The sequence below is a fragment of the Bombina bombina genome, chromosome 6 (assembly GCF_027579735.1).
Source record: "Bombina bombina isolate aBomBom1 chromosome 6, aBomBom1.pri, whole genome shotgun sequence".
Lineage (NCBI taxonomy): Eukaryota > Metazoa > Chordata > Amphibia > Anura > Bombinatoridae > Bombina > Bombina bombina.
This window is the reverse complement of record NC_069504.1, coordinates 587,917,631-587,945,114: the sequence shown is the minus strand read 5'-3', so window position 1 is coordinate 587,945,114 and position 27,484 is coordinate 587,917,631. Positions and strand designations below refer to the sequence as shown.

The 27,484-nt window shown below is 38.9% G+C and overlaps 1 protein-coding gene across 4 annotated transcripts in view; it reads left to right on the top strand.

The window, feature by feature from the left end:
• Positions 1–2,567: 2,567 nt before the first annotated feature.
• The window catches only part of BNIP2 (BCL2 interacting protein 2), a 369,692-nt gene continuing 344,775 nt past the window's right edge, over positions 2,568–27,484 (top strand). For all 4 annotated transcript variants that reach the window (XM_053717569.1, XM_053717570.1, XM_053717567.1 and 1 more), the window contains exon 1: positions 2,568–2,755. In XM_053717569.1, coding sequence (XP_053573544.1) covers positions 2,694–2,755 — 62 coding nt within the window. In that variant the 5' untranslated portion in view covers positions 2,568–2,693. The remainder of the gene's footprint in view (positions 2,756–27,484) is intronic.

Sequence of the window (27,484 nt, the reverse complement as noted above, 5' to 3'; positions counted from 1 at the left end):
AAATACAACCCCCCCCCCCCACAGTAAAACCCACCACCCCCACAACCAACCCACTCAAATAAAATAACTATCTAAAAACCCTAAGCTAACCATAGCCCTGAAAAGTGCATTTGTATAGGCATTGCCCTTAAAAGGGCATATAGCTCTTTTACATGCCCAGACCCTAAACTAAAAATAAAACCCACCCAAAAAAACCCTTAAAAAACCTAACACTAACCCCCGACGATCCACTTACAGTTCTTGAAGTCCCACTTGAAGGATCCATCCAGCCGGCGAAGTCATCATCCATGCGCAAGAAGTCTTCATCCAGACGGCCTCTTCAAACTTCATACAGCCGGCGAAGTCCTCATCCAGGCGGCAAGAAGTCTTCATCCTGACGGCATCTTCTATCTTCATCCATCCAGTGCAGAGTGGGTCCATCCTGAAGACATCCGGCGCAGAGCATCCTCTTCATTCGGTCGGTGCCGTAAACTGGAACTTCAATGCAAGTGACACAATCCAAGATTGTGTCCCTTGCATTCCTTTTGGCTAAAATATTTCAATCAGCCAATAGGAATTAGAGCTGCTAAAATCCTATTGGCTGATCCAATCAACCAAAAGGATTGAGCTCTCATCCTATTGGCTGTTCCAATCAGCCAATAGAATGAGAGCTCAATCCTATTGGCTGATTGGAACAGCCAATAGGATGAGAGCTCAATCCTATCGGCTGATTGGATCAGCCAATAGGATTGCGTCAGCCAATTGGATTGCATCACTTACATTGAAGTTCCAGTTTACGGCGGCGACCGTATGAAGAGGATGCTCCGTGCTGAATTTCATCAGGATGGACCCGCTCCACGCCGGATGAAGATAGAAGATGCCGTCTGGATGAATACTTCTTGCCGCCTGGATGAGGACTTCGCCGGCAGGATGAAGATCGAAGAGGCCGCCTGGATGAATTTATTTAATTTGACAGGTAAGTTTTAATTTAATATAGGGAAATTGTAATTTTAATATAAAGTTAGGGGGTCGTTAGGTTTAGGGGTTAATAGTTTATTTTAGTATATTTCGTTGTGGGGGGCTTGCGGTTTAGGGGTTAATAGGTTTATTATAGTATATTTTGTTGTGGAGGCTTTCAGTTTAGGGGTAATAGTTTACTTTAGTATATCTCGTTGTGGGGGGCTTGCGGTTTAGGGAGTAATAGGTTTAATATAGCGGCGGTGTGGGCGGACGGAAGATTAGGTGTTAATAATATTAAAATAGTGTTTGCAATGCGTGACGGCGGGGGTTTAGGGATTAATAACTTTATTATAGTGGTGACAATGTCGGGGAGCGGCAGAATAGAGGTTAATATATTTTAATAGTGGTGGTGATGTCTGGAGTGGCAGATTAGGGGTTAATAAATTTATTATAGTGTTTAAGATGCGGGAGGGCCTCGCTTTAGGGGTTAATAGGTAGTTTATGGGTGTTAGTGTACTTTGTAACACTGTAGCTATGAGTTTTATGTTACAGCTTTGTAGTGTAAAACTCTTTAACTGCTGACTTTAGATGGCGTTATGGATCTTGTGGCCTCCCAGGCAAACTCGTAATACCGGCGCTATGGCAGTCCCATTGAAAAAGGACTTTATTAAAAGTGCGGTACAGACGCTGCATGACAGGGTAAAAGATGTGCGGTACACCTATACAGACATGACTCAATAGCAGCATTAGGGAAAATGAAGCTTTATGGGCCATAACGCTGCTTTTTCAATCATAACGCAAAACTCGTAATCTAGGTGTATGTGTCTCTATTTTTGTATATTTACTTACTTGTATTAAATAGCATTTGCAGTACTCTGAACCATTTTGAAACCCAATAAAAGGTGTAACAATTAAAATGTATTTTAACCGAGGTGTCCTTGGACATTAAAAATGTATCTTGAATTTTTACATTTGAGTTTAGAAACAATAGCAATGTATTTACAATAACAGAATAGTTTACGTTTTTTTTTTTTTTACTGTAAACGTTTCGTTAATATTTTAGTGTTTTTAATGTGACAGAACCATATTATGTGCAAGCTATGACCTTTTCCTGTTTTATAAGCCCGCCCTTTCATTTAAAGACAGGAGAATCTGATATTTATTTTTGTGTTTGTTTTTCCCTGATCCATATTGTGATTTGACTAACAGACGTTACACACTGCATCACACTTGACGGCTTTGTACCCCTCTCGCACGGAATTTCCATTACTCTTTGCAAATTGGTGCAGTTGCGCAAGCGCGCCTTAAGTAAATAAGTATGAGAACGATGTTGATTTGAAAACACCTACACTTTGAAGGCTGCTTACTCGAGTCATATGCACTAATTACCTGGACGTTTTTAACGTTCACATTTAGCTGACGTTAAACCGAGAGTAAAAAACAGAATGAAGTCTAACCTAGCCGTTAGCTATAGTTCCTAAACGTGAGTAACGGGAGGCGCTTTTATGCATTACGTTTTGCGTGGCGCGAGGAGCTCTGGGAGATGAAGTTCCAAACTACAGGAATAAGCGGTGTCGAGGGGGCTGACAAACTACAAGTCACATAGATCTTTGTGCGCCCATCCACATTAGTGAAGTGAAGTATTTGGGAAGTTACGGGAGGCCGTTCAGTGTGTGGGATCCCAAAGGGAGCGTCCCGTGCCACTCCTTATTGTGCTTTGTGTGTGGTTATCAAATAGCCCGTTACCTGATGACATGATTCATGGGGATGGACCTGCAGAGATGACCACTGAGGATCCAGATATGCAAGATGCTCAGTGAGTAGAATGATCGCGTTTGTTGAGTTATTTTATGGATGGTTTTTATTTAATTATGTCACCTCTGTCAGTTTTTTACGTACATCTTTAATCTAGTTCTGAGTAATATCATTTCAGCAATGCGATAAAGAAAGAAAGTACATTATACTAAACATGTATACATCAAAATGCATTAGTGATGTCTCTAAGATCCTGTTTTTTTTTTTAATACTCTTTCTATGTTTTAATTATTGCGAGGATAAAGGTCTCGTCCTCTACTTACTGTTGAATCTGTAACCAGAGTTAGTTTAGTTGGGTAGAAGTAAGCAACATCTGTTGCAAATAACTGCACACAGGTATCCATTGCTTACTGTATGACAGGCAAATGGTTATGCACCCACATTCTGTAAATATACAAAAAAAAGATGGGGGGGAGGAACCATTCTATTATATATATATATATATATATATATATATATATATATATATATATATATATATATATATCATCTGCTTCAGTATATTGGTGAAAACTCTGCATATTATTGATACAGGCAAATGCAAACTTCATTGTTGCATTTTAATAAAATAAAGTATGATCACTCTATATACAGCTTTTTTCATTCTTTTGTGTGGATAAAATGCAGGCTTTATTCAGATGAACAAGGTTTTGTATGCATAACTATGCTGCAAATGTAGAGCTATATATTGGAATTCTTTAATTTCCATAGGTCTGTGCAGAAATACTTTTCTGTGAACTCCTGTAGGTATCAGAAATATATATCTAACAATACTAATATAAACATTCATACGTATCTATCACAGAGATTGTTCGCTATACTGCTGTCAAATCTATCCAGCTGAGCACATGCCGTTTCTTTCTGCCTAAAGCAGGAGCGCCCAAACACTTTTACATGGAGAGCCGTTCACTAATGGCAGGGTTGGCTGTGTGCCACACTACAGTATACTCAGATTTATGTTAAAGATAACTCATCAAAATAAAATTATAGTCACTTTTTCAGTTAAAAATTATACAGGTAATTTAGTTACTGAGGTAAAGTTTTTAGAGTAAGTAGACATGCTTTATTGTTTTTATTATAATAGTGTGGGCCACTCAAAAACCTTGGCAGGCCAGTTGTGGCCCAAAATCTATGGTGGCCCTTTTAGTTTTCCTATGCAACCTTATCCTTTTTGATGAACAGAAAAGTTCCAGGTTTTCTTTGACAGAATATCTGCTATATAGTACCACAAAATATCTGCATTTCCCATCACTTCCTTTTTCCTGTTTAAAGGGACAGTCTACACCAAAATTATTGTTAAAAAAAACTTACGTCTTTGCTACCCATTCCCCAGCTTTGCACAACCAATGTTGTTATATTAATATACGTTATAAAATTTGAACCTCCTATATTTCTGCCTGTTTTTAAGCTACCACAGGCAGCTGCTTATCACCTGCTTTTTATTAGCTTTTCATAACAAGAGGCTTCTAATTCATGTGGGCCATATAGATAACATTGTGCTCTATCCCATGAAGTTTTGCCAGACATGGCACTAATTGGCTAAAATGCAAGTAATTAGATAAATAAATATTCATGTGATAAAGGGGCTGTCAGAAGAGGATAAGATACAAGGTAATTACATAGGTAAAAAGTATATTCATATAGAAGTGTTGGTTATGCACAACTGGTGAATGGCTAATAAAGGGTTCATCTATCTTTTTAAACAAACATTTTGGAGTAGACAGTCCCTTTAATGAGATAAAACAAACACATTTTCCAATATATATAAACTTCTTGTGTCACGCATTAAAATATATCTTTTTATGTTGTATTTATTTTTTCTTCTTTAAAGTTCCCCTGCTTACACGTAGCGAGTGCAATGACAGCTGTGAACGTACGCAGTAATCATTGTACACAAGTTTTGGTCCATGATCATACATGTTGAATTCTAGTCAACTTACACAAGTGTCAGGCATGTTATTTGTGCACTGTGATTTAAAATACATATAAAGTTAATTTATGGATAACATTACACAGTAAGTTTAAATACTTGGGCTATTCATAATAATACAAGTTTACAATTACTAGCCTATAGACATCATACGTCCTATTAACATATATAATAGTCCCTTACTAATTTATAAAGATATTAATGCTAAAATGTCATAACTGTTTTTAGTGTCCAGTCTATTTTATTTATTTATATATATATATATATATATATATATATATATATATATATATATATATATATATATATATATATATATATATATATATATATATATATATATATATAATGTGTATATATATGGCAATACAAACAAAACAATTGTGGCGGGATAATTCAATGCATTATTGGTTCCTAAAATGCTACTACTGGCAGTCTCATACATTTTATAATGTTGGTTGATCTGCCCTATTTTCAATTTGTTAAAGGGGCATGAAACCCAAATGTTTCTTTCATGATTCAGATAGATTATACATTTTTAAACAACTTTCCAACTGTTCTCATTTTTGCTTCATTCTCTTGGTATATTTTATTGAAGAAGCAGCAATGCGCTCATTGCAGCTAACCAAACACCTTTAAAAGCCAATGAAAATGGGCATATAAGTTCAGCCACCAATCAGCAGCTAGCTCCAAGCTCCTGATCTAGAAATGCTTTTCAACAAAGGATACCAAGAGTATGAAGCAAATTAGATCATAAAAGTAAACTGGACATTTGTTTAAAATTATATGTTCTATCTGAATCATGAAAGAAACATTCAGTTTAGCTACATTGTTTAAATAGATGAAACCTCAGAAATAAGCACTATTCTGAAACAATTTTACTGTATTCTACAATAATTATTTTTATAATTGTTTTTTAACTTTTGGCATACAACTACATTAAGATAATGTTAGCATGAAGAGAGGCAGCGTTTTCTTACTTTTCATTAATGTTGATACAGCAAGTGACTGGCTTTATCGGCTCAGCTGAAAAGTTATGTCAAAAGCAGGCTACTAGTTGTTATTAAGAGATAGAGAAGGTGCACTCAACATTTCACTTTAAAGGTATAGTAAACCCAAATGTTTTCTTTTTCATGATTCAGATAGAGCAGACAATTTTAAGCAACTTTCTAATTTACTCCTATTATCAATTTTTCTTTGTTATCTTGTTATCTGTATTTAAAAAACACAGGAATAAAAGCTTTTGGAGCAGGCCCATTTTAGGTTTAGAACCTGGGTTGCGCTTGCTGATTGGATAGCTAAATGTAGCCACCAATCAGACAGCCCTATCCAGGGTCCTGAACCAAAAAAAAGCCAGTCTCCAAAGCTTTCATTCTTGCTTTTTCAAATAAAGATAGCAAGAGAACGAAGAAAATTGATAATAGGAGTAAATTAGAACGTTAATTAAAATTGCCTGCTCTATCTGAATCATGAAAGTAAATATTTGGGTTTACTATTACTTTAAGCAACTATGGGACCTTGCTTCTAACAGCCTTGCCTGTCTCAGCTAATTGGCTACATCATCTTTATAAAATAAAGCTTCCAACAGTGGAAGCTGTAGGCGAAAGAGATATGAAACAGAATTCAACTTTCATAATTCAGATAGAGAGTGACATTTTAAGAGACTTCAGTTTACTTCTGTTATCAAATTGGCTTTTTTTTCTCTTGGCATCTGTTGTTGAAAAGCATACCTAGATAGGTGCAGGAGCATCAAAGCTTTACAGAGAACAAGCTGGTGACTGGTAGCTACGCTCATATTCCTCTTGTCAATGGCTCACCAGATTTCAGCAGGGTTGTAGAAATTCATTTCTGCTCTGGAGCCGATAAATAATTAATGAATACAAATGACAATATGTAATAATCTTGTAAAATGTTAAAGTTAAAAATACTTGTCTGTTAAAGGGATACTAAACCCAATTTTTTTATTTCATGATTCAGATAGAGCATGCGATTTTAAGCACCTTTCTAATTTACTCCTATTATCAATTTTTCTTTGTTCTCATGCTATCTTGATTTGAAAAAGCAGTACTGTAAGCTTTAGAGCCAGACCATTTTTTGTTCAGCACATGGGTAGCACTTGCTGATTTGTGGCTAAATGTAGCAAACCAAACAGCAGCTCTACCAAGGTGCTGAACTAAAAAATGGGCTGGCTCCTAACCTTTTATTACTGCTTTTTCAAATCAAGATAACATGAGAACAAAGAAAAATTGATAATAGGAGTAAATTAGAAATTAGCTTAAAATTGCATGCTCTATCTGAATCATGAAAGAAAAAATGAGGGGTTAGTATCCCTTTAAAACCATATAAAGTCCTGTTCTAGTATTAAATTATACCTGACTGATTTGACAGTCAGTGAGGTTCCAACTTCCTTTACTAAAAAACATATTTGCAATTGCAATGTGACATTGAAAATAATTTCATATCTTCATAAGGAGAAACTGGTTAGATTGCACATGGCTGTACTGTTTTGCATAAATAATTTGATAGCATATGTACAAATTGCACTTGTTTACAATATGACATCACTATGATGCATTCATTCATGTATTTATTTTATATTTCAATTTATGAATCTTATTTCTAAACATGCCATGAATAAATATAATTAATTTTTTTTTTTTACTTATTTGAATAATGTTGTCATTTTGCCAGCCTTGACTGCCAAGTTCAACCTGGCAGAAACTCTCAATTCACTTTAAGTTCTCAGTGTTGACTGAAAACGGTTTTTATTTTAACATAGGCGTTTATATATCACATTATAAAACACAATCTCTAACAAATCCCGATGTTTGTGTGTGTGTATTTATATGTATGTATATGTGTGTGTATATATGTATATATATATATATATATATATATGTGTATATATATATATATATATATATATATATATATATATGTGTATATATATATGTGTGTGTGTGTGTGTGTGTATATATGTGTATATATGTATGTATATATGTGTGTATATATATATATATTAGAGCTGCAACAACTAATCGTCATAATCGATTATGAAAATAGTTGTCAACGAATCTCATAATCGATTAATCGGTTTGCAATTAGTTGGTCTGTGCACAACACCAGCTGCTTCACTCTAATGAACTCCTGCATATGTTATTGTGTTTTATGGTTAGGTCCTTAACCTAAAGGACGTCTACAGGCGTCTACTTTTCACTTTTTCAGGACAGTATACGTTTACAACTACGCCTGGCTTATGTGCAACCCAGATATAATAGTCATCATTTGGATTGTTTATATTAAATCAGGTGATTTGGAACTATGCTTTGCATGATATAATGCCAAGCTTGTTGTTTACACCTTGCCCCTAGATTGATGGGAGTTATTTAAATTGATGTGCACTATTATATGTCTGCACAATTATTAGCATATTGCTTGCTATTGCTGATTATATGTACTGTATAAATAAATGTGTAAGGCTTTGTCCTGTTATTGATATACAGGTCAAGGGTTACTTTATTGAGAGGCCCCTTGCCAAGGTAGAAAACACTTAGCATTGGTGAAGAGCTAACAAAGATAAATATCCCACTTTGGTGAAATTGGTAAAACTCTACTTATACAACAGCCTTTTCTCTGCTGCAGGAAATATAGCTGCAAACAGAGAACCAGCCTTAGCCAGAAGCATGTGGACAAGTTGAGATTTTTGCATTTCAATGCAAAGTTTCTGAAAGAGTGAATAACAGAATGTTATTAAGTGATAGTCTAATTCTTTCTAGTTCTACCTCTTTTCAAACAGTTTGTGGTTTTGTTTTGTTTAATTATAAAACTGTGCTCTGCTGCTTAAAAATTGAAGAAACAGTTGTGTTAATGTAAAGTTTTAGTCTGAAGTTTATATTTGTAACACTTATTATGTGGATTTCATTTAAAACATAGAAAACTATTATTGATTCTCTTTTTATCCGATTAGTCGATTAATCGAAAAAATAATCGGCCGATTAATCGATTATGAAAATAATCGTTAGTTGCAGCCCTACTATATATATGCAAACCAATATAAATGGAGGGCTACCTAAATTCTTTGCGTCAGCTTTTGAGTTAGGAAGAAACTATTTATGTAACCCACAATATGAATGGATGCTGTTCGCTTCAAAATACAGCAATGCAATGTATCAAATGTAATTTTTTTTTTTTGAGTGCTTCTTTTTTAGTATGTATTTGTAATCATTTATGATGTTCCATTCACAATATATTCCTTGAAGTGAAGCTGTTTATTAATTTTCTCAAGAAGCGTTGCATACATATGCCCAAAAAGCAGGTTGTGATCTACAAGCAAACCTCTTAAAGTCACATAGTTATGGTGAATTTGATACTGTGCATATGGTTGCATGTGACCTGCAAAAGGGTTAGACGCACAGTTGCATATCAGAAGCACTGACAAGCCAGTTCTGATTGGCTCAATAAGTCATTGTCTCTCACAGGGCCTGATATTCAAAACCCCGCTGGCATGAAGAGAAATCATGCAAAATCTTTGATTATTTTTTTTTTACACTTTGTATTGTAAAGTTGTAGTCTCCGTTTCACATAATGAACACTACTTTGCAACATAAATGTGTCTCAAGATAAAATTTGTGTTTCTAAATTGTACTGACGAGATTTCTTAGGTCAACTCCCCTGAGCGTCGAGGTTTTGGATATTGGTCTCTCAGTCATAGCTCTAAACTGCATTCTTGAGGGGGAAAAAACATTAAGAAAAATACAGTAACCTAAATGTCAGGGAAAATGATCTGCTCTCACAAAAGGAAGTCTTTTGAAACCAACAAATGGCTCAGTGATGGCTTTGACAGCCAAATGAAACAAGAAAAATATTATTTGTATTGTCAGGTTTACAAGATGTAGGGGGGAAAAAAAACGAATTTGTATGCCTTTGGAGGGGATTGATAGTGAACTAATGACCATCATTGGACGTGTTTGATTTATGGAAGTTGGAACTGGCAAACTAAAGTTTTTCCAACCTAGCTGCATAACTGGATTGGTCTTGTACATTTTTTAAGGCCTTGTGTAAGGTTTAATGCGCCTAACTATTCTGCTATTTGTGAAGGTTCAGTTGTTTGCAGAGTCTGTTACTGCTATGTTTTTATGTTTTGAAATGCCAGTTTACAAAATGATTTTGTTTGTAGCCAGGTAGCTAATCAGTGTGTTGTCTGTCTGCTATAACATGATATATTTAGAACAATCGAAACAATAACTTGTATTTGCTTGCTTAAAGTGAAATAGATATACTGACGGACTGTAATTATTAGAAATAAATGGATTTGTGTTAAAAAGGAATTGTGGACTGTCGGACATGCAGTAGTGTGATGTCTAGATTAAACTTTTATATACTGTAGAAACTTCTAATCTTTATCTAAAAACAATAACCATCTTGTTTATTTTTTTTTGTTCTAAGTTTCTACAGATTTCCATTTACCTTATTGATAAAACTCAATTGATTTCTATACTGCACGTGCAAGTTATATTTAATTGTTTTGGGGGTATTTCATGTATGAAGAAAACTGAAATAGTTAATCTAATTTTGGAACGTTTTGCTACTCATCTCTAGGCACCAAATTCCGAATGATCTGTATAATGTCGAAAGTCTATGTTGGTGGAAAGTGACACACACCCCCTGGCACTAAAGCAAAACTTTTTCTTTCTGTACTTATACATTCATGCCCCCCCCCCCCAAAAAAAAAATATATATATATATATAATGCCCTCTTTCAGATGTTAGAAAGAAAATAACTTTACTGTCCCCTTTTAATTAAATCTTAAGTTGATTTAGTCTTTGCCGTGCTCACTTCCTGACCAATAAAAGTAACTCATAAAAAGGGTAGTGATCAAAACAGTTCAGTTCTGCAATTTATTTAATTATCTTTGATTTTTGCTTCTCAGCAACTTTTTACAATGCGTGTGATGCCATCATCATTGGTTTAACCCCTTCGCTACCGGGAATTTCATAGAAAACTTGCCCAAATTACTAAAGAATCTTTAGCATTTTGCTGTCACTCAATTTAAACAGAAACAAAGCCTTTTGTTTCAATGTACCTATCGGTATTGATCTAGGCCACTGGTTTTCAAAGCTGTCCTCAGGCCTCCCCAGCCGTCCAGGTTTTCTCGATTACCTTGGATGAGAGCAGGTAAAATAACTGTTTACTAATCAGCTGATTATTTTAACCTGTGCTCTAGTTCAGATATCCACAAAATGTGGCCTTTTAGGGAGGTCTGAGGTCAGGTAAACAGTGCTCTAGGCCTATTTTGGTATATTTCATGCCACCGCTTCGCCATTAAATGCAATCGTATTACAAAAATTTACTTTTTCAAAAACTTTGGGTTTCTCAGTGAAATGATTTACACACTACTACTGCAATCATAAGACAGATGGTTGTAAAGGGTTCTCTGGGGTCCCTTTTGTACTGAAATAACAGACGTGCATGGCCTTGCAATAAGATTTTGGCAATTACAAGACAACGAATTGCAACTGTGCACCACACTTTCGAACTTCCTGGCAGTGAAGGGGTTAATTAGTTAGCTGGTAAGGGTAATAGTATTTCATTGCATAGATTACCCTCCAACCTGACACTTCCTACCTCCCTCAAAGCCCCCCCCCCCCCCACAGTCATAACCACAATCTTAGGTACTGACAGAAAATCTGCCAGTATTAAAGGGACATGAAACCCAACATGTTTCTTTAATTATTCAAATAGATCATACAATTTTAAACAACTTTCCAAAGTACTTCTGTAATCTAATTTACTTAATTTTCTTTGTATCCTTTGTTGAAGGAGCAGTAATGCACTACTGGGAGCTAGCTGAAAGCCAATGACAAGAGGCATATATGTGCAGCCACCAATCATGGGCTTCTGAGCATACCTTGATATTTTTTCAACAAAGGATAGAAAAAGCACAAAACAAATTGGATAATATACTTTTTTTTTCTTCTGTAGTGTAGCAGTTCCATCCACGTCCTCTCCCTCCGATTGCTAAAGTAGGGTCCGCCCCCACCCTGGTTCCCCATTTGTTTTTTGTAGTGTAGCGTCCCTTTCTCCTCCCCCCCTCCAGCACTGTACCGTCCGCCTCCCTTCATCACAGAGAACATTACAGGCACTGACACCGACTTCCTAAAGGTCGGACATAGATATGTTATGTGATACAATAGGCTATGTACCGCATGACTTATATCTACGTCCTATTGGAGCAAGGGGTTAAATTAAAAAATTCAATTTTGTAAACCTTATTATTTATTTTTTAGTTATGTCTTCTATTTCTATAGGGGTCTTTTAGTTTTACAGAAAATGTTTTCATTCTTTATTTTTCAGTTATTTCTATTATGGGCACTCTTTATATTGAGTTATGTATGCGATTTCTGTGATGTTTCCTAGCTTTGTTTAACTCATAATTTAAAACTTATTTATTACTCCTTTGCCTCTAAATGCCCAGCCTAATTTTTAAAAGAGTTTTCATCATACCCTGCAGAATTCTAAGGACGCCTCGAGCTGCTGAGCACACTTATGCTCAGTGCATTATTAGCATTTTTAAGAAATGGGCAGCATATTGTGTGGCCAATAGAGCTAGCAATCAGAAATGGTGGTGTCCTTGCACAAATGATTTCTTCTGTTAAGTGTGATCAGTCCACGGGTCATCATTACTTCTGGGATATTACTCCTCCCCAACAGGAAGTGCAAGAGGATTCACCCAGCAGAGCTGCATATAGCTCCTCCCCTCTACGTCACTCCCAGTCATTCTCTTGCACCCAACGACTAGATAGGATGTGTGAGAGGACTATGGTGATTATACTTAGTTTTATATCTTCAATCAAAAGTTTGTTATTTTAAAATAGCACCGGAGTGTGTTATTATCTCTCTGGCAGAGTTTGAAGAAGAATCTACCATAGTTTTTGTTATGATTTTAGCCGGAGTAGTTAAGATCATATTGCTGTTTCTCGGCCATCTGAGGAGAGGTAAACTTCAGATCAGGGGACAGCGGGCAGATGAATCTGCATAGAGGTATGTAGCAGTTTTTATTTTCTGACAATGGAATTGATGAGAAAATCCTGCCATACCGATATAATGTCATGTATGTATACTTTACACTTCAGTATTCTGGGGAATGGTACTTCACTAGAATTACACTGTAAGAAATACATAAAGCTGTTTAATAACTAGAGATTATGTTTAACGTTTTTGCTGGAATGTAAAATCGTTTTCATTTACTGAGGTACTGAGTGAATAAATGTTTGGGCACTATTTTTCCACTTGGCAGTTGCTTAATCTGTTTTCTGACAGTTTCTGTTCTCCCTCACTGCTGTGTGTGAGGGGGAGGGGCCGTTTTTTGGCGCTTTTACTACACATCAAATATTTCAGTCAGCAACTCATTGTATTCCCTGCATGATCCGGTTCATCTCTACAGAGCTCAGGGGTCTTCAAAACTTATTTTGAGGGAGGTAATTTCTCTCAGCAGAGCTGTGAGAATTATAGTTTGACTGAGATAAAAAACGTTTATTCTGTAATTTGTTTCCTGCTTTCAGAATTTGTTATCTTTGCTAATGGGATTAAACCTTTGCTAAAGTTGTGTTATTTACAAGGATTGAGGCTATAACTGTTTCAATTTATTAATTTTCAACTGTCATAGATCTTCTGTGCTTCTTAAAGGCACAGTACGTTTTAATATTATTCTAATTGAATTGTATTTCCAAGTTACACGTTTATTTGCTAGTGTGTTAAACATGTCTGATTCAGAGGATGATACCTGTGTCATTTGTTGCAATGCCAAAGTGGAGCCCAATAGAAATTTATGTACTAACTGTATTGATGCTACTTTAAATAAAAGTCAATCTGTACAAATTGAACAAATTTCACCAAACAACGAGGGGAGAGTTATGCCGACTAACTCGCCTCACGTGTCAGTACCTACATCTCCCGCTCAGAGGGAGGTGCGTGATATTGTAGCGCCGAGTACATCTGGGCGGCCATTACAAATCACATTACAGGATATGGCTACTGTTATGACTGAGGTTTTGGCTAAATTACCAGAGCTAAGAGGTAAGCGTGATCACTCTGGGGTGAGAACAGAGTGCGCTGATAATATTAGGGCCATGTCAGACACTGCGTCACAGGTGGCAGAACATGAGGACGGAGAGCTTCATTCTGTGGGTGACGGTTCTGATCCAAACAGACTGGATTCAGATATTTCAAATTTTAAATTTAAACTGGAAAACCTCTGTGTATTACTAGGGGAGGTGTTAGCGGCTCTGAATGATTGTAACACAGTTGCAATACCAGAGAAAATGTGTAGGTTGGATAAATATTTTGCGGTACCGACGAGTACTGAGGTTTTTCCTATACCTAAGAGACTTACTGAAATTGTTACTAAGGAGTGGGATAGACCCGGTGTGCCGTTCTCACCCCCTCCGATATTTAGAAAAATGTTTCCAATAGACGCCACCACAAGGGACTTATGGCAAACGGTCCCTAAGGTGGAGGGAGCAGTTTCTACCTTAGCTAAGCGTACCACTATCCCGGTGGAGGATAGCTGTGCTTTTTCAGATCCAATGGATAAAAAATTAGAGGGTTACCTTAAGAAAATGTTTGTTCAACAAGGTTTTATATTGCAACCCCTTGCATGCATTGCGCCGATCACGGCTGCAGCGGCATTCTGGATTGAGTCTCTGGAAGAGAACATTGGTTCAGCTACTCTGGACGACATTACGGACAGGCTTAGAGTCCTTAAACTAGCTAATTCATTCATTTCGGAGGCCATAGTACATCTTACTAAACTTACGGCGAAGAATTCAGGATTCGCCATTCAGGCACGCAGGGCGCTGTGGCTAAAATCCTGGTCAGCTGATGTTACTTCTAAGTCTAAATTGCTTAATATACCTTTCAAAGGGCAGACCTTATTCGGGCCCGGGTTGAAAGAGATTATCGCTGACATTACAGGAGGTAAAGGCCATGCCCTGCCTCAGGACAAAGCCAAAGCCAAGACTAGACAGTCTAATTTTCGTTCCTTTCGTAATTTCAAAGCAGGAGCAGCATCAACTTCCTCTGCACCAAAACAGGAAGGAGCTGTTGCTCGCTACAGACAAGGCTGGAAACCTAACCAGTCCTGGAACAAGGGCAAGCAGACTAGGAAACCTGCTGCTGCCCCTAAAACAGCATGAATTGAGGGCCCCCGATCCGGGATCGGATCTAGTGGGGGGCAGACTTTCTCTCTTCGCCCAGGCTTGGGCAAGAGATGTTCAGGATCCCTGGGCGCTAGAGATAATATCTCAGGGATACCTTCTGGACTTCAAATACTCTCCTCCAAGAGAGAGATTTCATCTGTCAAGATTGTCAACAATCCAGACAAAGAAAGAGGCGTTTCTACGCTGCGTACAAGAGCTCTTGTTAATGGGAGTAATCCATCCAGTTCCACGATCGGAACAGGGACAGGGGTTTTACTCAAATCTGTTTGTGGTTCCCAAAAAAGAGGGAACTTTCAGACCAATCCTGGACTTAAAGATCCTAAACAAATTCCTAAGAGTTCCATCGTTCAAGATGGAGACTATTCGGACAATTTTACCTATGATCCAAGAGGGTCAGTACATGACCACTGTAGATTTAAAAGATGCTTACCTTCACATACCGATTCACAAAGATCATTATCGGTACCTAAGGTTTGCCTTCCTAGACAGGCATTACCAGTTTGTGGCTCTTCCATTCGGATTGGCTACAGCTCCAAGAATCTTCACAAAGGTTCTGGGTGCTCTTCTGGCGGTACTAAGACCGCGGGGAATCTCGGTAGCTCCATACCTAGACGACATTCTGATACAAGCTTCAAGCTTTCAAACTGCCAAGTCTCATACAGAGTTAGTGCTGGCATTTCTAAGGTCACATGGATGGAAGGTGAACGAAAAGAAAAGTTCACTCGTTCCACTCACAAGAGTTCCCTTCCTGGGGACTCATAGATTCTGTAGAAATGAAGATTTACCTGACAGAGGACAGGCTAACAAGACTTCAAAGTGCTTGCCGCACCCTTCATTCCATTCAACACCCGTCAGTGGCTCAATGCATGGAGGTAATCGGCTTAATGGTAGCGGCAATGGACATAGTACCCTTTGCACGCTTACACCTCAGACCACTGCAACTGTGCATGCTAAGTCAGTGGAATGGGGATTACTCAGACTTATCCCCTTCTCTGAATCTGGATCAAGAGACCAGAAATTCTCTTCTATGGTGGCTTTCTCGGCCACATCTGTCCAGGGGGATGCCATTCAGCAGACCAGACTGGACAATTGTAACAACAGACGCCAGCCTTCTAGGTTGGGGTGCCGTCTGGAATTCTCTGAAGGCTCAGGGACAATGGAGTCAGGAGGAGAGTCTCCTGCCAATAAACATTCTGGAATTGAGAGCAGTTCTCAATGCCCTCCTGGCTTGGCCCCAGTTGACAACTCGGGGGTTCATCAGGTTTCAGTCGGACAACATCACGACTGTAGCTTACATCAACCATCAGGGAGGGACAAGAAGCTCCCTAGCTATGATGGAAGTATCAAAGATAATTCGCTGGGCAGAGTCTCACTCTTGCCACCTGTCAGCAATCCACATCCCGGGAGTGGAGAACTGGTAGGCGGATTTCTTAAGTCGTCAGACTTTTCATCCGGGGGAGTGGGAACTTCATCCGGAGGTCTTTGCCCAAATACTTCGACGTTGGGGCAAACCAGAGATAGATCTCATGGCGTCTCGACAGAACGCCAAGCTTCCTCGTTACGGGTCCAGATCCAGGGATCCAGGAGCAGTCCTGATAGATGCTCTGACAGCACCTTGGGACTTCAGGATGGCTTACGTGTTTCCACCCTTCCCGTTACTTCCTCGATTGATTGCCAGAATCAAACAAGAGAGAGCATCAGTGATTCTAATAGCACCTGCGTGGCCACGCAGGACTTGGTATGCAGACCTGGTGGACTTGTCATCCTGTCCACCTTGGTCTCTACCTCTGAAACAGGACCTTCTGATACAGGGTCCCTTCAAACATCAAAATCTAACTTCTCTGAAGCTGACTGCTTGGAAATTGAACGCTTGATTTTATCAAGACGTGGGTTTTCTGAGTCAGTTATTGATACCTTAATACAGGCTAGGAAACCTGTTACCAGAAAGATTTACCATAAGATATGGCGTAAATACCTATATTGGTGTGAATCCAAAGGTTACTCTTGGAGTAAGGTTAGGATTCCTAGGATATTGTCTTTTCTACAAGAAGGTTTAGAAAAGGGTTTATCTGCTAGTTCATTAAAGGGACAGATCTCAGCTCTGTCCATTCTGTTACACAAACGTCTGTCAGAAGTTCCTGACGTCCAGGCTTTTTGTCAGGCTTTGGCCAGGATTAAGCCTGTGTTTAAAACTGTTGCTCCACCATGGAGTTTAAACCTTGTTCTTAATGTTTTACAGGGCGTTCCGTTTGAACCCCTTCATTCCATTGATATAAAGTTGTTATCTTGGAAAGTTCTATTTTTAATGGCTATTTCCTCGGCTCGAAGAGTCTCTGAATTATCAGCCTTACATTGTGATTCTCCTTATTTGATTTTTCATTCGGATAAGGTAGTCCTGCGTACTAAACCTGGGTTCTTACCTAAGGTAGTTACTAACAGGAATATCAATCAAGAGATTGTTGTTCCTTCTTTATGCCCAAATCCTTCTTCAAAGAAGGAACGTCTACTGCACAACCTGGATGTAGTCCGTGCTCTAAAATTTTACTTACAGGCAACTAAGGAATTTCGACAAACGTCTTCTCTGTTTGTCATTTACTCTGGGCAGAGGAGAGGTCAAAAAGCTTCCGCTACCTCTCTTTCTTTTTGGCTTCGTAGCATAATTCGTTTAGCTTATGAGACTGCTGGACAGCAGCCTCCTGAAAGAATTACAGCTCATTCTACTAGAGCTGTGGCTTCCACTTGGGCCTTCAAGAATGAGGCCTCTGTTGAACAGATTTGCAAGGCTGCAACTTGGTCTTCGCTTCATACTTTTTCCAAATTTTACAAATTTGACACTTTTGCTTCATCGGAGGCTATTTTTGGGAGAAAGGTTCTTCAGGCAGTGGTTCCTTCTGTATAAAGAGCCTGCCTATCCCTCCCGTCATCCGTGTACTTTTGCTTTGGTATTGGTATCCCAGAAGTAATGATGACCCGTGGACTGATCACACTTAACAGAAGAAAACATAATTTATGCTTACCTGATAAATTCCTTTCTTCTGTAGTGTGATCAGTCCACGGCCCGCCCTGTTTTTAAGGCAGGTAAATATTTTTTAATTTATACTCCAGTCACCACTTCACCCTTGGCTTTTCCTTTCTCGTTGGTCCTTGGTCGAATGACTGGGAGTGACGTAGAGGGGAGGAGCTATATGCAGCTCTGCTGGGTGAATCCTCTTGCACTTCCTGTTGGGGAGGAGTAATATCCCAGAAGTAATGATGACCCGTGGACTGATCACACTACAGAAGAAAGGAATTTATCAGGTAAGCATAAATTATATTTTTTCAAGACCTAGCTTAAGACATTTACAAGGTACAGTGTACTATAGCATAGTTGTTTCTAATGACTTGTTAACACCAAACACAGAGTATACAATCTTAGAAATTACTTATTTATGTTTTTTTTTGTATATTAAATAGTTGATCTTGTTCTTTGAAACCACAACACATTTAATTTTGGTGAGCTTGCAGGTAAATCAGATATTGTTCTATCACTTTCTGTACACATACATGCTTCTTTATATTATCTCTGTATACCAAAGTCCAATAATTTAAAAATAGCATTTTATTGCTTATCTCTCCTGCCTCCCACTGGGAGTGTAATTTCTTCTGATGGCAATGTTTGCCAAGCTTTTGTTTTAGGTATTGAAACTTTCAGTGTAGGTAGGGATACCACAGGCAAAATCAGCTATTTCAAAAGCCACTACAAAGGTGAAATTAACTATTTGTGAACAATTGAATCCACTCAGTAGGTAAAATTAATAATTGGGAACAAATTATAGGGGAATACACATTTAGGGTACACTGTCCCTTTAAATGGACAGTAAAGTCAAAATTAAACTTTAATGATTCAGATAAAGCATGTACATTTAAACAACTTTCCAATGTACTTCTATTATATAATTTGCTTCTTTCTCTTTGTATCCTTTGTTGAAAATTTGACCTCTGGAGGCTCAGGAGCAACAATGCACTACTGGGGGCTAGCTGCCGATTGGTGGCTGTACATATATGCTTCTTCTCATTGGTTCATGTAATACATTCAGCTAACTACCAGTAGTGCATTGCTGCTCCTTCAAGACATTATGTCAAGAGAATGAAGCAAATTTGGTTTTAGAAAGTAAACTGGAAAGTTGTTTACAATTGTATGCTCTGAGTCATGAAAAATAAATGGGTTTGATATCTGTTTACTGTAGGCTTTTTTTCTTTAAAAGATGGGGATATTCATCCTTTTTATAAAAATAAATGTTGATTACCCAAGAAGCTATTTGCCCTTATCAGCTAGTGAGCAGTCTTTTCCACTGACTATTTGGGCATAAATATGGGCTTCCTGTTTCTAAAAACAAACCGCTTTAGCACAGCCCTTTATTGCACATGTAACACATGCTTGAATCATGTTATGATATACTCTAAAAGCAAAAACATTCTATCAAGTAAATAAAAGTCCCTTTTTTAATATACATAGTAGCTGCTGGTAGGAATTTGAAAGTACATTTACATTTTACTAATAAAAAATAGAATATAGGGGGCGCCCTTGTCAAAGGAAACAAATGAGTAATGGAAATAAAATATGATTGTGTAAAAATAGACAGTGATGATTAATTATAATCATCTATTTAATGAAGGGTCAAACAATGTGACAGAATGCAATTAACAGGCTAGTAAATATAATAAGAATAACAAAGTCCCATATATCAAAAAGCAGGCTATTGGATAAGGAACCCAGGCGTATGTTGTAAATCCAGGTCCAGGCAGCTGTCTGTGGATGGATCAAGGCCAAGATCCAAGATCAGCAATCTGTAGAGAGTATAGAGAAACAGAAGCGCCAAGTACTGGCCTAGTACTATATACATTTGTGAGAGATGGTGCATAGAATGTTTACACTCACATTTAGTAGAGCAAATAGAGCAGGCAGGAATCGGTCACCCAGCAGACTGACCTCCGGTATGGCTTGAACTCCAATAAGTCAGGATACGATATCACAAAAGATAGGGTGTAAATTGGAATAAATGGTATGGCAGCAAGTAGTAAGTGCAAAACTTACTTTATTTAAAACAAGTAAAAACAAGCAACACGTTTCTCACTCAACCAGTGACTGTTTAATCAGGCTTAATACAAAGAGTATAAAACACTTGCCATATATACCATACAACTAATCCTATACAATAAGCAACACCTGAGGGGGCTGTTAACCAATTACACATGTCATGGCAACCAGTAGTATATACAATCCATATGCATCACAATAAGGTCAACACAAAACACAGATGATGAGTACATGTAAGCCCATTATTTTATACATAGAGAGCCTTATATAATGGTCAAGGAAAATTCAATGTAGCATACTAGCAACTTTTGCTATCAGAGAACACCACGTATGTGCTGACATACTAACAATTACCAAGTAACATGTTACCACATAAGTTGATTGTAGACAATTTATTACACCCCTGGCACTAGCTCTTCATCTGAATAATGAAGATTCAACTGTGTTTTCACGTTCATAAGTAAGCATCATGTTCATGATTTTTTTTCTCAAAATGATCGAATTTGATGTGGTTACAAGTTTGCTCTATTGATATTTTCACTTAGAAGGTACAAGTAAGGTGTTACTATGCCTAATATTCCCACTTAGTGGTTTCAAGTATTCGGACCGCTCACTTTGTTTCTATCATAATCATTATAGAGATTTTTCTTTCAAACATATAGAGATTTCTCATGGCGTTCTTTAATAGCAAAAGTTGCTAGTGTGCTACATTGAATCTTCCTTGACCATTATATAAGCCTCTCTATGTATAAAATAATGAGGGCTTGCATGTACTCATCTGTGTTTTGTGTTGACCTTATTGTAATGCATATGGATTGTATATACTGGTTGCCATGCCATGTGTAATTGGTTAACACCCCCCTCAGGTGTTGCTTATTGTATAGGATTAGTTGTATGGCATATATGGCAAGTGCTTTATACTCTTTGTATTAAGCCTGATGAAACAGTCACTGGTTGAATGAGAAACGCGTTGCTTGTTTTTACTTGTTTTAAATAAAGTAAGTTTTGCACTTACTACTTGCTGCCATACCATTTTATTCTGATTTACACCCTATCTTTTGTGATATTGTATCCTAAATCATTGGAGTTTGAGCCATACCGGAGGTCAGTCTGCTGGGTGACTCTAAGGGTGACTCTGAGGGGTGCTCTACTAAATGTGAGTGTAAACATTCTATGCACCATCTCATCTCTCACAAATTTATACAGTACTGCGCCATGTGGCGCTTCTGTTTCTCTATACTTTCTACATTAAAAATTGTATCATAGCATAGAAGAAAAGGAAATGCCTGGAAAGTGATGCATATTATTTTCCAGTTTAAACAAAATGTAAAAAATGTTTCTCCAACATTGGTGTGTCCGGTCCACGGCGTCATCCTTACTTGTGGGAATATCTCTTCCCCAACAGGAAATGGCAAAGAGTCCCAGCAAAGCTGTCCATATAGTCCCTCCTAGGCTCCGCCCACCCCAGTCATTCTCTTTGCCGTTGCACAGGCAACATCTCCACGGAGATGGTTAAGAGTATGTGGTGTTTAGTTGTAGTTTTTTAATTCTACTATCAAGAGTGTTATTTTAAAATAGTGCTGGTATGTACTATTTACTCTGAAACAGAAAAAGATGAAGAGTTCTGTTTGTGAGAGGAAGATGATTTTAGCAGACAGTAACTAAAATTGTTTGCTGTTTCCACATAGGACTGTTGAGATGAAGTAACTTCAGTTGGGGGATACAGTTAGCAGATTTTTCTTCTTAAGGTATGACTAGCCATATTTCTAACAAGACTGTGTAATGCTGGAAGGCTGTCATTTCCCCTCATGGGGACCGGTAAGCCATTTTCTTAATCTCAAACAGAATAAAAGGCTTAATATGGGCTATAAAACTGGTAGACACTTTTTTGGGCAAAATCGATTACTTTATTTGGGCATTTTATACATGTTTATGCTTGTAATTCACACTTATAAGCTTGGGGAACGTTTTTTAACGTCAGGCACTGTGTTAGACACCTTTCCAGTCAGGAAGGGCCTTCCCAGTTGTAGGCTGAGCCTCATTTTCGCGCCATTAATGCGCAGTTACTTTTGAGAGCAAGACATGCAGATGCATGTGTGAGGATCTGAAAGTAGTTGGAAAAGTTCCTAGAAGGCTTCATCTGGTATCGTGTTCCCCCCTGGGTTTGGTAAAGTCGCAGCAAAGGCTGTAGCTGGGACTGTAGAGGGGTTAAAACTGTAACCGGCTCCGGTTTCTTTATTTTAAGGGTTAAAGCTCTAAAAATTGGTGTGCAATACTTTGAATGCTTTGAGACACAGTGGTGAAAATTTGGTAAATTTTGAACAATTCCTTCATACTTTTTCACATATTCAGTAATAAAGTGTGCACTGTTTAAAATTTAAAGAGACAGTAACGGTTTTTTGTACTTTTTTGACAAGTTTAAGCCTGTTTAACATGTCTGCACCTTCAGATAAGCTATGTTCTATATGTTTGAAGATCAATCTGTGTCCCCCTTCAAAATTGTGTGATAATTGTGCCATAACGTCCAAACAAAGTAAGGACAGTATTGCCACAGATAGTAAAGTTGCCCAAGATGATTCATCAGATGAAGGGAGTAGACCTAGTTCTACATCATCTCCTTCTGTGTCTACACCAGTTTTGCCCACGCAGGAGGCCCCTAGTACTTCTAGCGCGCCAATGCTTATTACTATGCAACAATTAACAGCAGTAATGGATAACTCCATAGCAAATATTTTATCCAAAATGCCTGCATATCAGAGAAAGCGTGATTGCTCTGTTTTAAACACTGTAGAGCAGGAGGGCGCTGATGATAATTGCTCTGTCATACCCTCACACCAATCTGAAGGGGTCATGAGGGAGGTTTTGTCGGATGGGGAAATTTCAGATTCAGGTAAAATTTCTCAACAAGCAGAACCTGATGTTGTGACATTTAAATTTAAATTAGAGCATCTCCGCGCACTGCTTAAGGAGGTGTTATCTACTCTGGATGATTGTGACAACCTGGTCATTCCAGAAAAATTATGCAAGATGGACAAGTTCCTAGAGGTTCCGGTGCACCCTGACGCTTTTCCTATACCCAAGCGGGTGGCAGATATAGTGAATAAGGAGTGGGAGAAGCCCGGCATACCTTTTGTCCCCCCTCCTATATTTAAGAAATTAATTCCTATGGTCGACCCCAGAAAGGACTTATGGCAGACAGTCCCTAAGGTCGAGGGGGCAGTTTCTACTTTAAACAAGCGCACTACTATTCCTATCGAGGATAATTGTGCTTTCAAAGATCCTATGGATAAAAAATTGGAGGGTTTGCTTAAAAAGATTTTTGTACAGCAAGGTTACCTCCTGCAACCCATTTCGTGCATTGTTCCTGTCACTACAGCAGCGTGGTTCTGGTTCGAGGAACTAGAAAAGTCGCTCAGTAGAGAGACTCCGTATGAGGAGGTTATGGACAGAGTTCACGCACTCAAGTTGGCTAATTATTTTATTTTAGATGCCACTTTGCAACTAGCTAGATTAGCGGCGAAAAATTCAGGGTTTGCAATTGTGGTGCGCAGAGCGCTTTGGCTAAAGTCTTGGTCAGCGGATGTATCTTCCAAGACAAAATTACTTAATATCCCCTTCAAGGGTAAGTCTCTCTTTGGGCAAGAATTGAAAGAGATTATTTCAGACATCACTGGGGGAAAGGGCCATGCCCTCCCACAAGATAGGCCTTTCAAAGCCAAGAATAAGTCTAATTTTCGTTCCTTTCGCAATTTCAGGAACGGACCGGCCTCTAACTCTGCATCCTCTAAACAAGAGGGTAATGCCTCTCAAACCAAACCAGCCTGGAAACCGACGCAAGGCTGGAACAAGGGTAAGCAGGCCAAGAAGCCTGCTGCTGCTAACAAAACAGCATGAAGGAGTAGCCCCCGATCCGGGACCGGATCTAGTAGGGGGCAGACTCTCTCTCTTTGCTCAGGCTTGGGCAAGAGATGTTCAGGATCCCTGGACACTAGAAATAGTTTCTCAGGGTTATCTTCTGGAATTCAAGGAACTACCCCCAATGGGAAGGTTCCACATGTCTCACTTATCCTCAAACCAAATAAAGAGACAGGCATTCTTACATTGTGTAGAAGACCTGTTAAAGATGGGAGTGATACACCCAGTTCCAACGGCGGAACAAGGAATGGGATTTTACTCAAATCTGTTTGTAGTTCCCAAAAAAGAGGGAACTTTCAGACCAATTCTGGATTTAAAGATCCTAAACAAATTTCTCAGAGTACCATCGTTCAAAATGGAAACCATTCGAACGATTCTACCCACCATCCAGGAAGGTCAATTTATGACTACCGTGGATCTAAAGGATGCGTATCTACATATTCCTATCCACAAAGAACAATCATCAGTTCCTAAGGTTCGCCTTTCTGGACAAACATTACCAGTTTGTGGCCCTCCCATTCGGGTTAGCCACTGCTCCAAGGATTTTCACAAAGGTACTCGGATCCCTTCTAGCGGTTCTAAGACCAAGGGGCATTGCAGTAGTACCGTACAGTGGAATGGGGACTATACAGACTTGTCTCCAGTGATTCAAGTAGATCAGAAGACCAGAGACTCACTCCGTTGGTGGCTAACCCTGGACCACCTGTCCCAGGGAATGAGCTTCCGCAGACCAGAGTGGGTCATCGTCACGACCGACGCCAGTCTAGTGGGCTGGGGCGCGGTCTGGAAATCCCTGAAGGCTCAGGGACTATGGTCTCGGGAAGAGTCTCTTCTCCCGATAAACATTCTGGAACTGAGAGCGATATTCAATGCTCTCAGGGCTTGGCCTCAACTAGCAAAGGCCAGATTCATAAGATTCCAATCAGACAACATGACAACTGTTGCTTATATCAATCATCAGGGGGGAACAAGGAGTTCCCTGGCGATGAAAGAAGTGACCAAAATAATAAAATGGGCAGAGGATCACTCCTGCCACCTATCTGCGATCCACATCCCAGGTGTGGAAAACTGGGAGGCGGATTATCTGAGTCATCAGACATTCCATCCGGGGGAGTGGGAACTCCACCCGGAGATCTTTGCCCAGTTGACTTAATTATGGGGCATTCCAGATATGGAACCTAGCCTATGTGTTTCCACCGTTTCCTCTCATTCCCAGGCTGGTAGCCAGGATCAAGCAGGAGAGGGCCTCTGTGATCTCGATAGCTCCTGTGTGGCCACGCAGGACTTGGTATGCAGACCTGGTGAATATGTCATCGGCTCCACCATGGAAGCTACCTTTGAGACAGGATCTTCTAGTACAAGGTCCATTCGAACATCCAAATCTAGTTTCCCTCCAGCTGACGGCTTGGAAATTGAACGCTTGATTCTATCAAAGCGTGGGTTTTCAGATTCTGTGATAGATACTCTAGTTCAAGCCAGAAAACCGGTAACTAGAAAAATTTACCATAAAATATGGAAAATATATATCTGCTGGTGTGAATCCAAGGGATTCTTATGGAATAAGATCAAAATCCCTAAGATCCTTTCCTTTCTACAAGAGGGTTTGGATAAAGGATTATCAGCAAGTTCTCTAAAGGGACAGATTTCTGCTTTATCTGTCTTATTACACAAACGATGTTCAAGCATTTGTTCAGGCTCTGGTTAGGATCAAGCCTGTTTACAGACCTTTGACTCCTCCCTGGAGTTTAAATCTAGTTCTTTCAAGTCTTCAAGGGGTTCCGTTTGAACCTCTACATTCCATAGATATTAAGTTGTTATCTTGGAAAGTTTTGTTTTTGGTTGCTATTTCTTCTGCTAGAAGAGTTTCTGAGTTATCTGCTCTGCAGTGTTCTCCGCCCTATCTGGTGTTCCATGCAGATAAGGTTGCTTTGCGTACTTAGCCTGGTTTTCTTCCAAAGGTTGTTTCTAACAAAAATATTAACCAGGAGATAGTTGTTCCTTCTTTGTGTCCGAATCCAGTTTCAAAGAAGGAATGTTTTTTACACAATTTAGACGTAGTCCGTGCTCTAAAATTCTATTTAGAAGCTACAAAAGAGTTCAGACAAACTTCTTCTCTGTTTGTCGTCTATTCTGGTAAAAGGAGAGGTCAAAAAGCGACTTCTACCTCTCTTTCTTTTTGGCTTAAAAGCATCATCCGATTGGCTTACGAGACTGCCGGACAGCAACCTCCAGAAAGAATCACAGCTCACTCCACTAGGGCTGTGGCTTCCACATGGCCTTCAAGAACGAGGCTTCTGTTGATCAGATATGTAAGGCAGCGACTTGGTCTTCACTGCACACTTTTGCCAAATTTTACAAATTTGATACTTTTGCTTCTTCAGAGGCTATTTTTGGGAGAAAGGTTTTGCAAGCCGTGGTGCCTTCTGCTTAGGTAACCTGATTTGCTCCCTCCCTTCATCCGTGTCCTAAAGCTTTGGTATTGGTTCCCACAAGTAAGGATGACGCCGTGGACCGGACACACCAATGTTGGAGAAAACAGAATTTATGCTTACCTGATAAATTACTTTCTCCAACGGTGTGTCCGGTCCACGGCCCGCCCTGGTTTTTTAATCAGGTTTGATGAATTATTTTCTCTAACTACAGTCACCACGGCACCCTATAGTTTCTCCTTTTTTTTTTCTCCTGTCCGTCGGTCGAATGACTGGGGTGGGCGGAGCCTAGGAGGGACTATATGGACAGCTTTGCTGGGACTCTTTGCCATTTCCTGTTGGGGAAGAGATATTCCCACAAGTAAGGATGACGCCGTGGACCGGACACACCGTTGGAGAAAGTAATTTATCAGGTAAGCATAAATTCTGTTTTTTTGCTAAAATAAATAACTGCATTGTACCTGATATGATGGCTGATATAACATATAACAATTGCATGAAACTAGTGATGATAAAATAAGTGAGATCTGAATACTTTTACTAAACTCAAATTCTTTTACCTGTAGAGAGACAGAAACTATGGAAAATAACTATCTGGCAGCTCTTTGGATAACGTACTATGCTAGTTGGTTAATCCTTTTTAAGCATTGATACCTCTAACATTTCTATTTTATGAAAATTCCTAAGCCTTTAGTTTGCACTATGTTTACATACAACTTGTGCAGTAAGTGTGAGAGATCACAATTTCTCCAACATAGGTGTGTCCGGTCCACGGCGTCATCCTTACTTGTGGGATATTCTCTTCCCCAACAGGAAATGGCAAAGAGCCCAGCAAAGCTGGTCACATGATCCCTCCTAGGCTCCGCCTACCCCAGTCATTCTCTTTGCCGTTGTACAGGCAACATCTCCACGGAGATGGCTTAGAGTTTTTTAGTGTTTAACTGTAGTTTTTATTATTCAATCAAGAGTTTGTTATTTTAAAATAGTGCTGGTATGTACTATTTACTCTGAAACAGAAAAGAGATGAAGATTTCTGTTTGTATGAGGAAAATGATTTTAGCAACCGTTACTAAAATCCATGGCTGTTCCACACAGGACTGTTGAGAGGAATTAACTTCAGTTGGGGGAACAGTGAGCAGTCTTTTGCTGCTTGAGGTATGA